Source organism: Mauremys reevesii, linkage group 1 (genome assembly GCF_016161935.1).
Source record: "Mauremys reevesii isolate NIE-2019 linkage group 1, ASM1616193v1, whole genome shotgun sequence".
Classification (NCBI taxonomy): domain Eukaryota; kingdom Metazoa; phylum Chordata; order Testudines; family Geoemydidae; genus Mauremys; species Mauremys reevesii.
Window position 1 is genome coordinate 255,129,391 of NC_052623.1, and position 17,304 is coordinate 255,146,694.

Genomic DNA, 17,304 nt, shown 5'->3' on the forward strand with positions numbered 1-17,304 from the left:
ATACAGCCACCACCCTGGCAGTTGACTTCTCAACCTCAAACTGGTTTGTAACTTACCAGTAGCTGTCAGGTGTTGTAGCCACCTCCTGTCCTGTTATGAGTTTCTGAAACTGAGTGGCATGGCACTGGAGGGTTGGTGCAAGCTCCTCACACAACTCCATGAAGGTATGTTTCCTCAGCTGGAAGTTCTGCAGCTACTGGTCATCCTTCTAGGTTTCCAAGACGATGTGGCCTGACCATGTTGTGTTGGTTTTCCGCAACCAGAAGTGGCAGTCCAGCCATGGGCATACCACTGCAACCGCAGAATTCAACGTATCTGTTCCATGAGACTATAGTGGATTTTCATTCATCCTCTCGGTCAGCTCTCTTCAGCATCTCAACTATGTCTGGACCTATTCCATGCAGTATCAGGGAGTGAACCTGCATGAACATTTGTCCTGCAAGCAGGAGCAGAACCATATCATCATGGACTTGGCTCTATGTCTTCCACACAGTTTGGTAGAAAGGAGAGGTGAGTGAGAGGTGCCATCACCAAATGTGTGAAGGTGGCATCTAGTACCAGCAACACAAAACCAGGCGATTCCCAGAGTGTCTCCTGTGACACATAGGTCCCTGGGATACTGTCCCTGTAATGGTAGTGCTACCATCCTGTACCAAAAATGGGACAGCATGGATGCAGATATATGCCTGTGCACAGGGTCTAGCTGTGCCCAGCACTGCACATGTAAACACTTGGCACTGGTATGGGTTCCATGTATTAGTAATACTTGGAAAAGTATATGGGATGTACATAAGGATAGACATAGCTTGTATATTTTATACACTCACCCATAGTATTCTTTTCTAATAGTTTGGGACCCTTTGGGTAACATTTTTTAAGGTGCCTAAATGACATAGTAGCCAAAGTCCCATTGACTTTGAATAAGTTGTAGGCACCTAAATCACTTAGGTGCTCTTGAAAATTTTACCCTATATCACTTTATGTCAGACCAGTTCACTAAGTTTTACCTCAGCCACCTGACCAGTGTATCTCAATGCTATCAGACTTCATAAAGCCAAGGTGTAGATTGTCTGCAAAGTTCACTTTTGTATCTCCAACACACTTGTTTATATGACCTCTTACTCAAGAGATACAAGCATAAAGAATTGCAGTCCAAAGTTAATCAGATAAGTATTTATTTAACTATAACATCAAGAATTAAGCTTGCCAGAGTTTATTTTAGAAGCAGACTTTTATACTGAATGTTTTATTTTATTTTTATTTTATTCATAATGGCTACAGGGTTTTTTCTTTTTTTTTTAAGGCAACTCCAGTGAAGTTTCCTGAATTTCATTAGTGTGTTGTGAGTTTTTCCTCTTCTTAAATTAAATTAAGGTTTCAGTTAAGAGCTAACCTTACTGACAGATACTGCTTTACTTTCAGATCCACACTGCTCATAATGATTCACTGCCAAAGGCTTGCAATAACTTGTACAAAAAAAGCAACAATGAGCACAGATACAATAAAACATCCACTTGGTGTTGAGTATCTTTTATCTATTTGTTTCCTTGTTGTGAACACAAGCCATTACACAGAACCATGGAACTGAAACAATGGTAAGCACTATACCAGCTTACATTTATTTCTATTGCTCCCTGTTTACATGACGAGCCAATACATTTCTGTCATGGTGAGGCAAGAAAGAAATACAAAAATAGGAGAAACAAAATTCAAAATAAAGGTGTCAACTATTCATATCAACGCTATTATTTAATTATAGAATATAGATTCCTTAGACAGCATTAAATTCTTATCCTTCACTTAGGGACCAACTCTACGACCACTCCTAAGTGACACTGAACATATAAAGCTCCTGCTAGGTTTGATGGGAGTTTTGTGTGCTCACTGTCTGTCAGTTGGGGGCTTGATCCAGGGGCCACTGAAATCAATGGATAGACTACCATTGTCCTGTTATCATTGTCATTTGGCCTACTGGAGAGAACTAAAGCTCTGCCCATTCTCTACCTCTACCTACCTGTGTGAGAGAAGTAGCAGCAATTCTGCAAATGCTGCTATGCATGATGCTGGTAACCATGCAAAGGTGTAAGGAGGTGCCTCATACACACTTGCTCACCGGTGGAGTGCACAGGATGGTCCACGACGTGGCCCTTAGGACTTTAGTTGCTGGATAAAGCTTCCCTCTTTCCCACTCAGACACAGACTTATGGGTTTTCCCAGTTGCTCTCAATGGTTTCCATATCAAATGTCTTCAGTACACAATTAAAAACACAGTTCCGTAGCTGCAAGCCCTGCACACTCAACTGGGGATCAAGCAACGTTCATTCCTACTCTGATACCATCATCAGACATTCTAATCCAACTGAGGCATGTTGGTGATGTAGCTAACCTGAAACCTGGATGCCTCCAGGGAAAGATATTGCAATAAGAATTTAGTAATTCTGCTGACGGGAGAGCTGGGACAGATTCCATCTCACGTTCCAATAGCTTTGCGGGTTCTACAGTGCTAACAGGAACAAAAAGCAAACAGGGAGCAGATCTGTGAAGTAAGAAGTTGTCATTTTTACATTATCATATTTCTGACCATAACTGCAGTCTAAGCAGTTACTGTATTGTCACATAGTTATTCCTGCTCTGATTTTTCAAACTTCCCAGCTAACTCAAATTAACTCCTTCAGCAGCATTTCTCAGTTCACTACTGCCATGGGCTAGTTAGATGTTACAAGGGCTTGGAACCTTATATTGTTTTATTCATGCTAGTTGGTGATTTATTGCTAGTATTAAAATAATAATGATCCATTTAATTAATACTGAATTACAATAGACATCCCCTAGAATACTGTTGATGACATTAATACCATTCAGATTATTACAATGAAAACCAAAGGAATTAATAATCATTTAGACTATTATTAATTAATATTTAGTCACTTTACCAGAACTTTACTATTAAGTAGAATGTAAATGATTTTTTAATACTAGATATTGTGTGACGATAAAATAGAAAAAAATATTTGAGGGCACCATTTTCTACTTTTATATGCCATTATCTAGATTCTAGCAAACCATTCTACACATCTTCTTTATCACCACTTTTTGGTTCACTTTCCAAATGAATCTAATTTAAGCTATTATTTTATTAAATAGTGGGTCTTTTTTTCGGTTTCACAAGATGACATTAAAAATACCTACAACATTCTCATCTCCCTCATACACATACTCCAGCAGCATCAGTGAGCTCTAATACAGAGTCTCTAAGTGTTACATTATAAGATGCTATTTTGAAAACCCAAATTATTTAGGACCCTATTCTGCCACTTTTACTCACATTGCACAGTACCTTACTCTGGAATACTAACTTTAATTTTAACAGAAAGCTGGCAGAATCAGGTTCTGAGATAGTTTGAAATGACAGGAAAGAACAAAAAAAAATATTTTCTGATTTTTAGGGACATTTGAATGTTCCTGGTTTCCACCAAAAAATGTCTGAATGAGTTTTAACCTACAGAATAATTGCATGTTCCAATATCCTATCAGGAACTAAATAAAACAATATTGACAAATCAGATTATTTTGTTCATTGGTTGGAAATTAAAGAGGCGATGAGGCTTGGCCTCCAAGAGCCAAATAGAATTGCTCTGAAAATTATGTTACAAAAATCATAACTGCACTAGAGGAACCAGTGTCATGTCAATGAAAGACTACATAGGACCCAAACTGACAATTGTGATGTTTGTCTGTCTGTGTATTATGAGCTCATCATTGTGGTATTTACCTTGTAAAAATTACATGAAATCACATGGGCTTTTCAAAAATGCCTCAGGCAGATAGGCGCACTAATCCTATTGACTTTCAGTGGGATTTATTCTTTTCAAAACACCACCCCCAGATGATATTTTGTTCTCTTCCTTTATTCCAGGCACATGAATTTCATTTTTTTTCCTTCCCAGCATCCTCTATTGATTTAGTTATTCTGCTCGAAGATTAGTGTTATTGTGGGAATCTAGGCCAAGGAGATGGGTCTAACATTTTGACCTGAAGAAAGTGATTGCTGATATTACAAGCTGCTAATAGCTCAAACAACATCAGCATGCCAATTAGCCTCTGTCCATAACTACAAGAATAGCATGTGAAGCCTGAATAGGTCTAGAGTGAGGTCTATGTGATTGCCCATTTTTTTAAAAATGTGGTTTGCAAACATTTACACCCTATTCAGTAATACTTTGCACTTATTCAACTTCAAAGTGCTTTACAGACAATAATTAATCCCATATTACTGCTTTAGCTCTTGGATTTAACCTTCACTCACAATATTGTGTCTAAAAGGATGCATATCTTGCACCATTACTATCTTCAATTTACCTGTGGGGAAACGTTGACACAGAGATGTTAGTGACTTATCCAAGAACACAGGAGTCATTGTCATAGCTTGGTCTAGGAGTCAAAAGTCTCTTGCTCCAAGTCCTTTAATCAGACCACTATATAGCATACGTCTACCTACTGGTAGTTTGGTATCCAAACGTGCAGAGGCACAAAAAGATTAACCTGAATAGATTCTACATTTATATAAATAAAAAGCAGAGACTTCATCTGTACTTATACAGCACCCAGTACACTGAGATGCTCATCCTCATGAACGCCTTAGGATCCTACTGTAATGTAAATGTAAATAGTATCAACTATCACTAATGTGGGTGGCATATGGATCAGATTTTGAAAGTATCAGAGGATGGAAGGTTATACAAGAATACTTAAACAGGGCTGGAAGGGGTTAACGTGGCCAGGTAGGCTATTCACTCCACAGGCTGCTCCTGGAGGAAGAGCCAGGGAGCAGGGAATTAATTACAAGCAGGCTCAGCTGGGCAGGAAGAGGTGGGGCCTATAAAGCCAGGAAGCTGGCAACAGATTGAGGCAGCAATCACTGCCTGGGAAGAGGGAGGAGGGTTTGGAGCTGGTGCTCCCAGAAAAAGGGGGAAACCAGGAGTGGTAGAAAGCAGTCCAGAGAAGAGGCAGTGGGAGCTGGGAGAGTAAAGCCCAGAACTGCTGGATTAAGGGCCCCTGGACTGGAACCCAGAGTAGAGGGAAAGCCGGGGTTCCCCTACCAGCCACTAAAGGATTAGCACCTGAGGCAGTGAATGGGAAGACTGCCCAGGATTGCTGAAAGAAAGACTTTGATAAACCCCGGAAGGAGGAGGCACAGACAGTGACCTGGCCAGAAGGCCAAGTTACGAAGAAAACCCTGTGGTTCCTGGGATGAGAGAGGAGCTGCAGACATAAGAGAGAGATGGGGTGACATTGCATGACCACATGCAGTGTCGATCTTGAGAGCCAGAGTGACCAAGAGGGGGCTCCAGACAAGCAGTGAGTGGAGCACCCCATGACAGATTTAGAAATATAAGAGTCCAACCCAGCAAGGACTTCACATGCCAAATTCTCATTGAAGATGGAGTAGACTATTTCTTCGACTGGGGTTCTTTGCATATTTCTTTATATTAAAAACCATCAAAGTGCAGCTGGAAGGATGAATTTGTTTCTTTATTGACTGCCTTTCATTTTTTTAAATTAGTGGATACAATGAGCATGTTTTATGTGCATACTGGTTTCGTTTTCTTGAACCTTGTTACAACAGATTGAGTGAAGTCTGTGACTCTAACCTTGGAAAAGGGATGGCAATACATTTAGGCACTCTAAGGGAGTATATGGACACTCTCAAAAGCTTTGAATAAGAACCAGGTTCCATGGATCTATAACATAAGATGCTCCTAGAGCTTCCATATATCTGCAGCCTCAAGAATGCATCATTATCCTGGATAACCTCAGCACATTTTACTCTTTCTATCAAATGATATATCTTGATATCATTGGGCATACTAAGAAATTTTACATAAAACCTTTGAAATTCTCCATTTCTAAATTGACAACTATGTGTACACATGCTTATGCTTGCAAAATGCATTGGATTTCTTATAGATTTCATTTAATATTAACTAGGTGTGTTTGTTGTATATAACTAATTTCTACTGTGTATGGTAAGAGAAAATGACATAATAAAATCAATATTTTCTGTAATATAATTAATGCAGGTGTTCAAAACAAATTTCTGTACATAACATATTGTTAGTTAGACATCTGTTATAAAATTTCTGTGACTGGCTGAAGATTCCAACTCACACATTATCTTTTCTCAAAGGAATATGTCCGTAATAGTTGGGGGGAATGGGAGAGTCAGTGAGCTGGTCTACACAATGAGACAGGAAAACTACATTAAAGTTAATTTTAGAACGAAGATGAATATATTTCATGCTTTTGACCAGAAACTCCTGGTTGAACGACGGCATAGCTCTTGGAAAGACATCCAGTCTTGATTTAAAGACTTTGAGTGATGGAGAATCTCCCATATTGCTATGTACAGTAACTCCTCACTTAACGTTGTAGTTATGTTCCTGAAAAAATGTGACTTTAAGTGAAACGATGTTAAGTGAAACCAATTTCCCCATAAGAATTAATGTAAATAGGAGGGGATAGGTTCCAGGGAAATTTTTTTCACCAGACTATATATATATATATATATATATATATATATATATATATATATATATATATATATATATATATACATATATATATATGTGTGTGTGTGTGTGTGTGTATGTGTATATATATATATACACACACACACACACACACACACACACACACACACACATACATATACATATATACATCAGGGATCGGCAACCTTTCAGAAGTGATGTGCCGAGTCTTCATTTATTCACTCTAATTTAAGGTTTCATGTGCCAGTAATACATTTTAACATTTTTAGAAGGTCTCTTTCTATAAGTCTATAACATATAACTAAACTATTGTTGTATGTAAAGAAAATAAGGTTTTTAAAATGTTTAAGAAGCTTAATCTAAAATTAAATTAAAATGCAGAGCCCCCCCGACCAGTGGCCAGGACCCAGGCAGTGTGAGTGCCACTGAAAATCAGCCCGCGTGCCGCCTTCGGCACCCGTGCCATAGGTTGCCTACTCTTGATACACACACACACACACACAGTATATGTTTTAAACAAATAATTTAATACTGTTCACAGCTATGATGATTGTGAAGCTTGGTTGAGGTGGAAGAGGGTGGGCTATTTCCCAGGGAATGCCTTGCTGCTAAATCAGTGGTTCTCAAACTTTTGTACTGGTGACCCCTTTCACATAGCAAGGCTCTGAGTGTGACCCCCCCCCATATAAATTAATTTTTTAAATTATATTTAACACTATTATAAATGCTGGAGGCAAAGCAGGGTTTTGGGTGGAGGCTGACAGCTCGCGATCCCCATGTAATAACCTCATGACCCCCAAGGAGTCCCGACCCCCAGTTTGAGAACCCCTGTGCTAAATGATGAACTAGCACTCGCCTGAGCCCTCAAGGGTTAACACGTTAATGTAGCCTCTCACTCTACAAGGCAGCAGGAATGGAGGGGAGAGGAGATAGCATAGCAGACAGAGACAGACACACACCTTGTGTCTGAGGGAGAGAGAGAAATGCTCACTGCCCCTTTAAGAAGCTGACCCACTCTTAAGTGCATTGTCTTTTAAAGTGGATAAGGAAGTTGAGAGAGCAGCTGCTGCCCCAGGCTATCTCTGTCTCTCTCTCTCCATGTCCCCACCCTGCTCTATATGGAGAAGAAGGGGTAAGTGGGGTGTAGGAGCAAGGGGGAGGGGGACACCCTCACATTAGCACACCCCCCCCCCTCCCCCGCCACTCACAGCAAGCAGGAGGCTTGGGGAGCAGCTCCAAGGCAGAGGGCAGGAGCAGCACATGGCAAAGGGGGGAGGGATAGCTGCAATTGCTAGCCTGCTGGCAGCTGCTGCACAGGGAACTTAGGGGAGCGGGGAGCTGATTGATAGGGAGGCTGCCGGTCCACCCTGGTTCCAAGCCCCCACCAGCTACCTGCCAGCAGGCTGATTTTCCTGCAAGCAGTGGACAAAGCAGGCGGCTGCCAAACGATGTTAGAAGGGAGCATTGCACAACTTTAAACGAGCATGTTCCCTAATTGATCAGCAAGGTAACAACAAAACAACGTTAACCGGAATGACTTTAAGTGAGGAGTTACTGTATATTGTTCCAAAGGCTAATTACCCCCACTATTAAAATGTTCACTTTATTTCTGGTCTTAATTTGTCTAGCTTCAGTTTCCAGCAATTGGATACCATTATGCCTTTGTCTGCTAGAACCAAGAGCCCTCTGCCACCAGAAATCTTATCCCCATATAGGTGTCTTTTAATGTAGAACAGGAGACTAAAGGAATTCTTAGCCATACTCTACTTGCAGAACAGGACATGAATATTTGAATAATGTCTGTGGGAGGGAGGTGGTCCTGGGAGGGCTTGAAAGTCTGAGGAGATACCACTCACCCTTTATTTGGTGAGTGTTGCACCAGTCCCCAGATCCAGATCTTGGGTTGGCTCCCAGTTACCTAGAGTGTCGGTAAATCTCTAAGCATGCTTCCCAGTACAGAGGAAGCATACCCGGACCCATTGGCCAGAGGTAATAACCCCTACAAAACAAACAAACCTGTCCAAAACATGGGGAAGATGGGAGTGAGGCGAGGGGGGAAGAAGTATCAGAGATATATGTCTATGGGTGATGTCCCCCAAGCACTGGAGTAGTATGAGCTGAGGAAGGTCCTTACTCCTGCTCCAGACATTCAATTTTTAAAATTATCTGCTGGTCACTAGTACAGGAAGGCCAGCTTGTGGTGAAATCCATTTCCACTAAAGCACATTCACGTACCCAAGCATGGCTTTTCTCATTCCACATTCATGGCACTAAAGGGAGCACAAAAGTGCACAAGTAAAAATAACCTGTTCAGGGTGTAAAGTTTACTCTCAATGTCTGCTGAGTCAGTTTGAGCACCTACTTCTCAAGACATGACCCAAATCCTATGGACTTTACTGGCGTGATCCAAAACCTTTTGGCATCTTACCATTGACTTCACTAGACTTTTGAATAGGTTCTTAGAGCATAAATTCCTCATCTCATCCACTTAAGCATTGCTTAACCCAGTGCAGAATTGGCCCCTCAGTCTTACAGTTTCTGCGACGTAAGAATTGGAAATCGTTAACACTAACCTGATTTTCAGGAATATAAAATAGCTAAAATAAACTCCAAATCAACCCAAACCACAAGTTCATGGTAGCACATTCCAGCTTGTATATGTTAGTGATTTATAATAGTATCGTTTTATTTTGCCAGTAAAAAGAATAGTCAACTACTGAAAAAATGTGGTTAATAATTCAAAGATTCAAAAAGTCTATGAAGGCACAATATGGTTATACATAACTACAAGTTACTTTAATTTTGACGTGTTCACTGGTAATGGTTTCTAAGTGGTAATGGTAATGGTTTCTAAGTGGTAGCCACTTAGAAAACAGGCTATTTGCACTAGTACAATACTGTTCATAAAGTTGTGCTTACAGTTATAAGCTGCTTGCTGAACGACTGAAGCTCCGAACACAGCTGCTACTTCCTAAACTGCACACTTCTGATTTGCAATTGTAAAATAGTGGTTCATTAACACCAAACAAGATACTACCATACTAAACTAAGCATTATAATTAGGTGGTTTTGTCTCTCAATGCTGAGGAGAGTTGTACTAATGTCAGCAGCCAAGAACAGCAATAATTCTCAGCCACATGCATATTAGCATGTCTCTCCCAGTAGCACCATTTGGTATGACATTCTAGTCTGCTCAAAAAGATGTCCAAGAAGTTTAGAATGATGAGATCATTTTGGTTTATCAAGTAAAGGGTTTGCATTTTTGCCTGTTCTAAAGGACCAACGAACATTTAAACGTAAAATCTCTCAAAACCCACCAGAATTAATAATAATAATAAAGCAATGCCATTGGGCTTCATTTCAGCAAAGAACTTAAAGCACTCATTGAAGTCAAAGCATGTGAAAGTTAAATACATGCTTAAGTACTTTGCTGGATCAGGGCCTATGCCAATGGAAAGCTGAGATTTTAAGTTTTAAAGCCCTGAATGTTCATTGGAAACGTAAAGGGATGTTAATATTTGTACCTCAGCTGTAATTTCAATTAAAGTCTAAAAGATCATTTGAGTCCCATTTGCTGCTGACATCATGAATGTTTCCACATTCGAGAGGAAGATGTTTGACTTATTCAGATATTATAGTATGATATTTTCTCTACTTAGTCTGATTTGCTTGTGAAATCATCAGCAGTATGAGTCTCAAATGGCCTATTAGACTTAGCTAGATAGGGTGACCAGATGTTCCGATATTATCGGGACAGTCCCGATTTTTGGGTCTTTTTCTTATATAGGCTCCTATTCCCCCCCCCCCCCCACACACACACACACCCTGTCCTGATTTTTCGCACTTGCTGTCTGGTCACCCTATAGCTAGAAGATGGAGCCAGCTGGTTTTTCTTTACCTTTTGTGTGACTAACTGAATTTTCAGATATTTAATATACTAAAACAAATATATTAGCTAGTTGATACTCATGCTTTTTTGTCATCTATAGGTAGGGCCCTACCAAATTCATGGCCATGAAACATGCATCAGAGACTGTGAAATATGGTCTTTTGTGTGCTTTTACCATACAGTTTTCATGGGCGAGACCAGCATTTCTCAAATTGGGGTTCTGACCCCAAAGGGAGCTGGGGGGGGGGCCTCATGAGATTATTTTAGGAGGGTCCTGGTATTACCACCCTTACTTCTGCGCTGCCTTCAGAGTTGGGCAGCCAGAGAGTGGTGGCTGCTGACTGAGGGCCCAGCTCTGCAGGCAGCAGCGCAGAAGTAAGGGTGGCAATGCCATACCAGGCCATCCTTACTTCTATGCTGCTGCTGGCAGCAGCTCTGCCTTCAGAGCTGGGCTCCCAGCCAGCAGCCCCAGCTGTCCAGCCGCTCAGCTCTAAAGTCAGTGCTGCCACCAGCACCAGCGCAGAAGTAGGGGTAGCAGTACCTGCAACCCCCCTACAATAATATTGCAATGCCCCGCACAACTCCTTTTTGGGTCAGGACCTCTAAAATTGCCACAACATGAAATTTCAGATTTAAAAATAGCTGAAATCATGACATTTACAATTTTTTCAAATTCTATGACTGTGAAATTGACCAACATGGCTGTGGATTTGTCAGGGCCTTATCTGTAGGTGTATGTCTACATTGCAATTAAACACTTCTGGCTGGTCTGTGTCAACTGACTCAAGCTGGGGCTGCAGGGCTGTTAAATTGCAGTGTAGACATTTGGGCTTGGACTGGAGCTCAGGCCCTGAGACTCTTTTCTCCCCCTCCCTCCCCCCGCACCTGGTAGGGTCTCGGAGCTCAGGCTCCAGCAAAGCCCAAACATCTACACTGCAGTTTTAAAGCCAAATAGCCCAAGTCGCAAGAGCCCAAGTCAGCTGACATGGGCCAGCCACAGGGGTTTAATTGTAGGGTAGATATTCCCTTAGGTACTCAAATGGCACCCATTACCATAGCATCTGATTGCCTCACAATCTTTAAAGCATTTATCCTCAGAACACTCCTGGGCTGTACTATCATTTCAATTTTGCAGAATGAGGAACTGAGACAGAGACAGACTAAGCACAGTATCATCCAAGAAGCTTGCAGAAGAGCAGGGAATTGAACCCAGGTCTAAGGCTAGCATTCTGAATCATCCTTTCCATGTTTAAGATCCGCTGTTTCATGTACTTGCCAGGCCAAAGAAATATTTTGGCAGTCTGTTAACTCTTCAAACACATTGGTACTGGACTTATGATCAGAAAGAAAGTAGGTCCCTGTATCCTACCTATATCTGCACCACTCAACTGCACCCAGAAGCTAGAACCTCCATAGTACTACCAGCCACTTGAATCTAACAGTACCCAGTACCACCACTTCTGATATGCCTGCCCTAAGGGTGGAGAGAGGGGTTTGTCAGGGGTGAAAGAAAAGAGGAGTTGTCTGCCCACATTAAAGAGGAGGCCTGCCTGCGGTAGCCTGTGGTCTGTAATTCAGCCAATCCACTCCTCTAAGAAAATTGCATGAGTTCACCACCATAGCCCAGCTCTTGCTTAGACTTTAAGTCAAGGTGATCACTTTGTTCAGGAGGAAATAATTAAAATGCATATGAGTGATTTTTTATTTTATTTAATTTTTAACTCCACTGGTTATTGTACAGAAGATGGAGCCAACAGAACAAACCATCCTAAACTTGTACAATTCATTAGTGAATGTTTAGAAAACCCTTCAAGATCCTTGGAGGAAAGGTGCTGTACAAGTGCAAAGCATTATCATCATCATGAAACAAACTGCTCAAGAGGACTAAGAACATGATAAAAAAACCCCCTAATTTCATATTCAGCCCAGAAATATTTTAATGTTACCTATGAACCTTTGAAGTCTACACAGTGTAGCAACCAGGGCTGGTGTCAGAGACAGGGTGACCAGATGTCCCGATTTTATAGGGACAGTCCCAATTTTGGGTTTTTTTTCTTATATAGGCTCCTATTACCCCCCACCCTCTGTCCCGATTTTTCACATTTGCTGTCTGGTCACCCTAGCCAGAAAAGACAGTGGAGGTAGCTGAGACAGTTGTTCCAGCCTGTGCATGAGATGCTGATGCTCACTGGTACCTCTAGTGGTGGGTCAGTGCGGATGCACTGCTCTATAGAGCAACACAGGGTCTCACTAAGTGCAACAGCAACAGTAGGCTGAGGTGGCGATGTCATTAGCAGCAGCTGCTGTAGAAGAGAGTCAGCAGCAGGTGACTGCCGAGGAGGTGCCAGGCAGCATGAAGAGAGCCTGAAATGAAGCCCTGAACAGCCCCTGGCTATTCTGAGATTCTGGAAAAGGCGCAAAATGGAAGGCAGACTGGGAATGGGGAAAAACAGGGGCACAGGGGACACAAATGATGGGAGATGTGAAAAGATGAAGGGAGGTAAAAAAAAAGGGCAGAGAGACAGGGGTGTGCGTGAGAAAAGGGCACAAATAGAGGGCAGAGAAAAGGGGGGAAACAGCAAATGGAAGGAGGGAGCCAAGGCCACCAATGTGAAGGGGGAATGAGGAAAATAATAAATGGGGGTCAGAGACAAGGTAAGAGGGTGAGTCCTCTGGGAGAAAGGGGGAAAACAAAGAGGATGGCGTAGAGCTCCCACCTGTGAGGGAGAAGCCCTGCTTGTGTTTCCTCTCCTAAACCCAGTAAATCTTGGGTGCAGTGCTGGCAACAGCCCACCTCCTACTGAAAAAGCATGGATAAGGAAGGCATATGGATCAGAGCGACGTAGATACCCCCAGTACAACAAGACAACAGGAAGTTTCCTTATGAACAGTGTAGTATTGTAGAGAAAACTGATTTGTTTTCTGAAACCATCTATCTGATTCCAAGTGGAAAAGATGAGTTTGGCCTTCTGACTGGTAAAGATAAAGTTGGGAGATAGTGTTTGTTAGTAGTTGCAGCATGTCACCTATTTGCTTCTGTTCACAGGTGAATTTTATAGGCTACAGTTCTCACTTGAAACAGCAAACCAATTCTCTCTGTTTCCAAATGCTCCCCATATGTCCTTCTGTTCTCCATCAACATTGAGTGTCTATAGTAGACATTAGCAACAAAGAATATGTAGATATTTCATGTAGGATACCCTGTGCATGGGACAGCTGTTAGAAAATCATTTTAGACACTGGATCATCTTAACCTCCATCTCTTTTTTCATTTACATCGCAATATGTGAAAGGCAGTTAATAATACTAAGGTGCTTTCATGGCATATTAGTACATGACATTTTGAAGGACAATGTGGAAATGTACATATGTTTTGCTAACAGGAAAATATTAACTGTTCCTGTTAAACAGTGACACTTAGGGGTATTTGATTTAATTAATCAATCTAATTTTCATTTGTATAGTGTGTCATGAGGGTAACTCTATGTTCCCAGAAGAGTTTTTTAAATTACATTTCACGGCTTCCCAATTATCTTATTTTCCAAGCTCAAAGGAAAACACTGGCAACTTTTTTTTTCAATCTGTGCAGATAGACAGTATATGCTTTCCGTAAAGTACAAAGGAGAAATGAAAATGTCATCAATTTGAACACTTTTGGGACACATTACTTACTGTGGTGGCACAGTGGATGTCTTTCCACACAGTGGCTTCCCTGGAGAGATCAGAGACTTCAAAAAAGTTATCAAGAATAACTTCCCCAATCATGTCATGTCTAGAAAATCTGTCAAAATCATATACACTGAAATGCAATTTCCTGTTGCTGAGCTGATCATAGGCTACAGGAAACTGAAAGGTTTCATCAAAGACAGGATTTAAAGTCTTTCTGTGAACCCGTGTCTGAAACTTCTTTTTCCTGTCTGGGAGAAGGTAAATCTTAACGTACGGATCTGAGGTTCCTGTGAAGTCTTTAGCAGGTAGATCTAAGGCTTTGACAATGGTAACAACAAGGAGTTCATTTTCATAATCATACCGGAGAGTAAAGTTAAGTTTCCCACAGATTTTCACATCTTCTTGCTTATCTTCCGAATCAACAGACTTCTGTTTATAGAGTTCTGGTTTTATTCGCCCAATGCTGGTTGTTGTTTCACCCCGTTGTAAAATCGGATCTGTCCCCATGTTAAAATCAACACTGGACACTTGCATCTGCCTTGGCAAGTGCCTCCTGAAAGAATTATGCCTGCACACACAAAAAATTAGCTGGGATTATCTCCATGAAAACGTATGGGTTTTCCCAAATAAAAATATGAACAAAAATTCTAAACAAATAAAAGCTTAGGTTTAAAAACAAAGAAATTGCTGTGCAAATCCAGTCTTGAACTAAGAATTAACATTAACACCATACAACATAATTTTACATGAAAATGGAATTTCTTATCCCAAAAGACACCCAATTTCCTAGCAATACAACACATACCTTGTTTTGAAAAATGTGTACCTGAAACTGCAGTAAAAATTATATGACTCCCCAAACTTCAGTAAGGCTAAAACATCACTGTAAATTTATACCTTCATTTTTATGGTAAGTGCCATGTGATTTTTTAAAAAAATCAGAATTGGTCAGGACTTCAGTTTTATATCTCATAAAATAGGAACTCTAACACTGATCCCTAGCACCGTGCTGGCGTATTAGTACAGTGTTGTTACACAGGGAAAAGTACCGCCTACCACTCATCATCAACACTTCCTGTAACTCTTGGGCATTCCTTGGAGGTTTTCCATCTAAGTATTTAACAGGCTCAACACTTCTCAACTTGCGAGATCTGAAAAGACCATAAGGTACTAGGGCTGCAGGTAAAAGTATAGCATTTAACCAGTAGAGGCCCTAATCCTGTAAAGATTTATACACATGCCTACATCTTTTCAGGATTGAGGTTATAGTTGGGTTCCGATTGGTGTTTTAACATTTAACATTGAATTCTAGCTCTTCTATAGTTTAAAGCTTTATTAGAGATTTTTATGTTCCATTTTTTCCTGCTTTCCTATTCACTCTACAGTGTGTCAGAAGATGAATTCGCTTAATGATACCAAAAGAAATTATTTTTAATTCCTCCTAATTTGGATTGCAGTATAGTACATTCATGATACTTAAGGCCTTATGCTGTCTACAATAACAGTGGGAATTTTGCCATTGCCTTCAAAAAGAGTAGGATCTGGCCTATTATGTGTTTTACAGTAGTATAAAACGTAGGCTAATATACTTACTATATTTAATCTGGTGAAGACTTTGTGTAACCTAAATGTCCCTTCCATTTTTCTGCCACTATAAAATTTCCCTGATATATTACCACCCTTGTAAGCTGTGCTGTGACAAACTCAGATTGCTCCTATGACTACACTTATACTTAGTTGCCATTAAAAACCAATTTAATTGTCAGAATTTCCTCACTTTTGCACAATCTATTACTTATTAATGCCAGATATAAATGTGCATTACTGCTCAGTTCCCCCACAGTTCAGCATGCTGAAACCAAGAGGAGTCATAGCTGTATGTTTATTTCTTTAAACCAAGGAAAACAAATTCTCCATTTGAAAATGATTGTGAGTAATTTCATGGAAAATATTCTTATTTATGCTGCATGGGAGAGGTGCACAATGAACAAAACTGTTATGGATCCTCTGAGTGCTGCACCAAGGGGGCAATCTGCAGCCATTAAATAATGAACAAGAACATTTTCCATTCTGGATGCCTTAGGGGTGTTGAGTGCAGGGAACAGTCCTCTCAACACAGCCATAATTTGGATTTGAACTGGTTATAAGAAATCTAAGTGTTTCAAACCCAAAAGTTATATGCATAAAACACACTTCTGATCACACACATTTCTGCATCAGAAAGAAACTCTCAAACTGAACTCTAATCCAATTAAAAAAATAAGTTAAATATAAGTTAAGGTGCCACAAATGTCCTCGACTCTGCCTGCAAATTTGGAGGGATTTTAAAAAAAAAGTTTTTCTCCTCCATGTTGTATGAAAAAATCTACATAAACAGGAGAATCTGACTATGCAGTAGAAACTGTGAAACAAACTGCTGTCAGAGGAACAAAGTAAGCAAAATGGAAACATACAAAAAAGTTTCTTTGATCTCTTGCATTTATAATCATCTGAGGTAGTATTTGTAAAAATAATAGGTAACGTTTTTCAAACAAATGTAATTTCTACATTGCAAGAGTCCTTTCAAAATTAAAAACATTTACACACACACACACACACTCCGTAATATCCTCCAATGAAACTAGTCACTGTTTTAAGTGTCACTTGATAAAACTATACAGCTGTAAGATTGCTCTCTGTGGGAACCAAGGCTCAGTAGCACTTTTACTCTACTAAGCCAATGCCCTAATTACACAGTACCTAGTGAATGTTCTGAGTCACAACTTTTCAACAAGACAGCTAATTACTCTTTTAATTATTAAGGTGCTTCACTGTTGTCATGGCAACATAGTTATGTTCCTTTTTTCTGCAATAACAAAGGGATTAATGACTGTTATACTGAAGTGCAAGGATCTCAGCCAATCACATTGTGGAGATGCCATATAGTTACAGACTCACACCTCTACTAGGGCTTTCAGTGACAAGAGAGTGCAGGTCCATGCACTCTGATTCACTACTGCTCCTAAAAGCACCATCATCAATAATAATACCTAGCTCTTATATAATATTTTTTTATCAGTAGATTTGAAAGTGCTTAAAACTGGCCTCCACATCCCTCAAACAAGCATGATATCTTCAAATCAGATGAGAAAAACTTTGTGTCATAAATGTTTACTCTCTACATATTTTCCAGTAATAATAATAATAGTAATTATA

General features: G+C 40.3%; 1 protein-coding gene across 1 annotated transcript in view; it reads right to left on the bottom strand.

Moving 5' to 3' along the window:
• The window catches only part of SYT10 (synaptotagmin 10), a 52,230-nt gene that overhangs the window by 17,126 nt on the left and 17,800 nt on the right, over positions 1 to 17,304 (bottom strand). Inside the window, exon 3 of the mRNA XM_039496458.1 lies at positions 14,113 to 14,677. Coding sequence (XP_039352392.1) covers positions 14,113 to 14,677 — 565 coding nt within the window. The remainder of the gene's footprint in view (positions 1 to 14,112; positions 14,678 to 17,304) is intronic.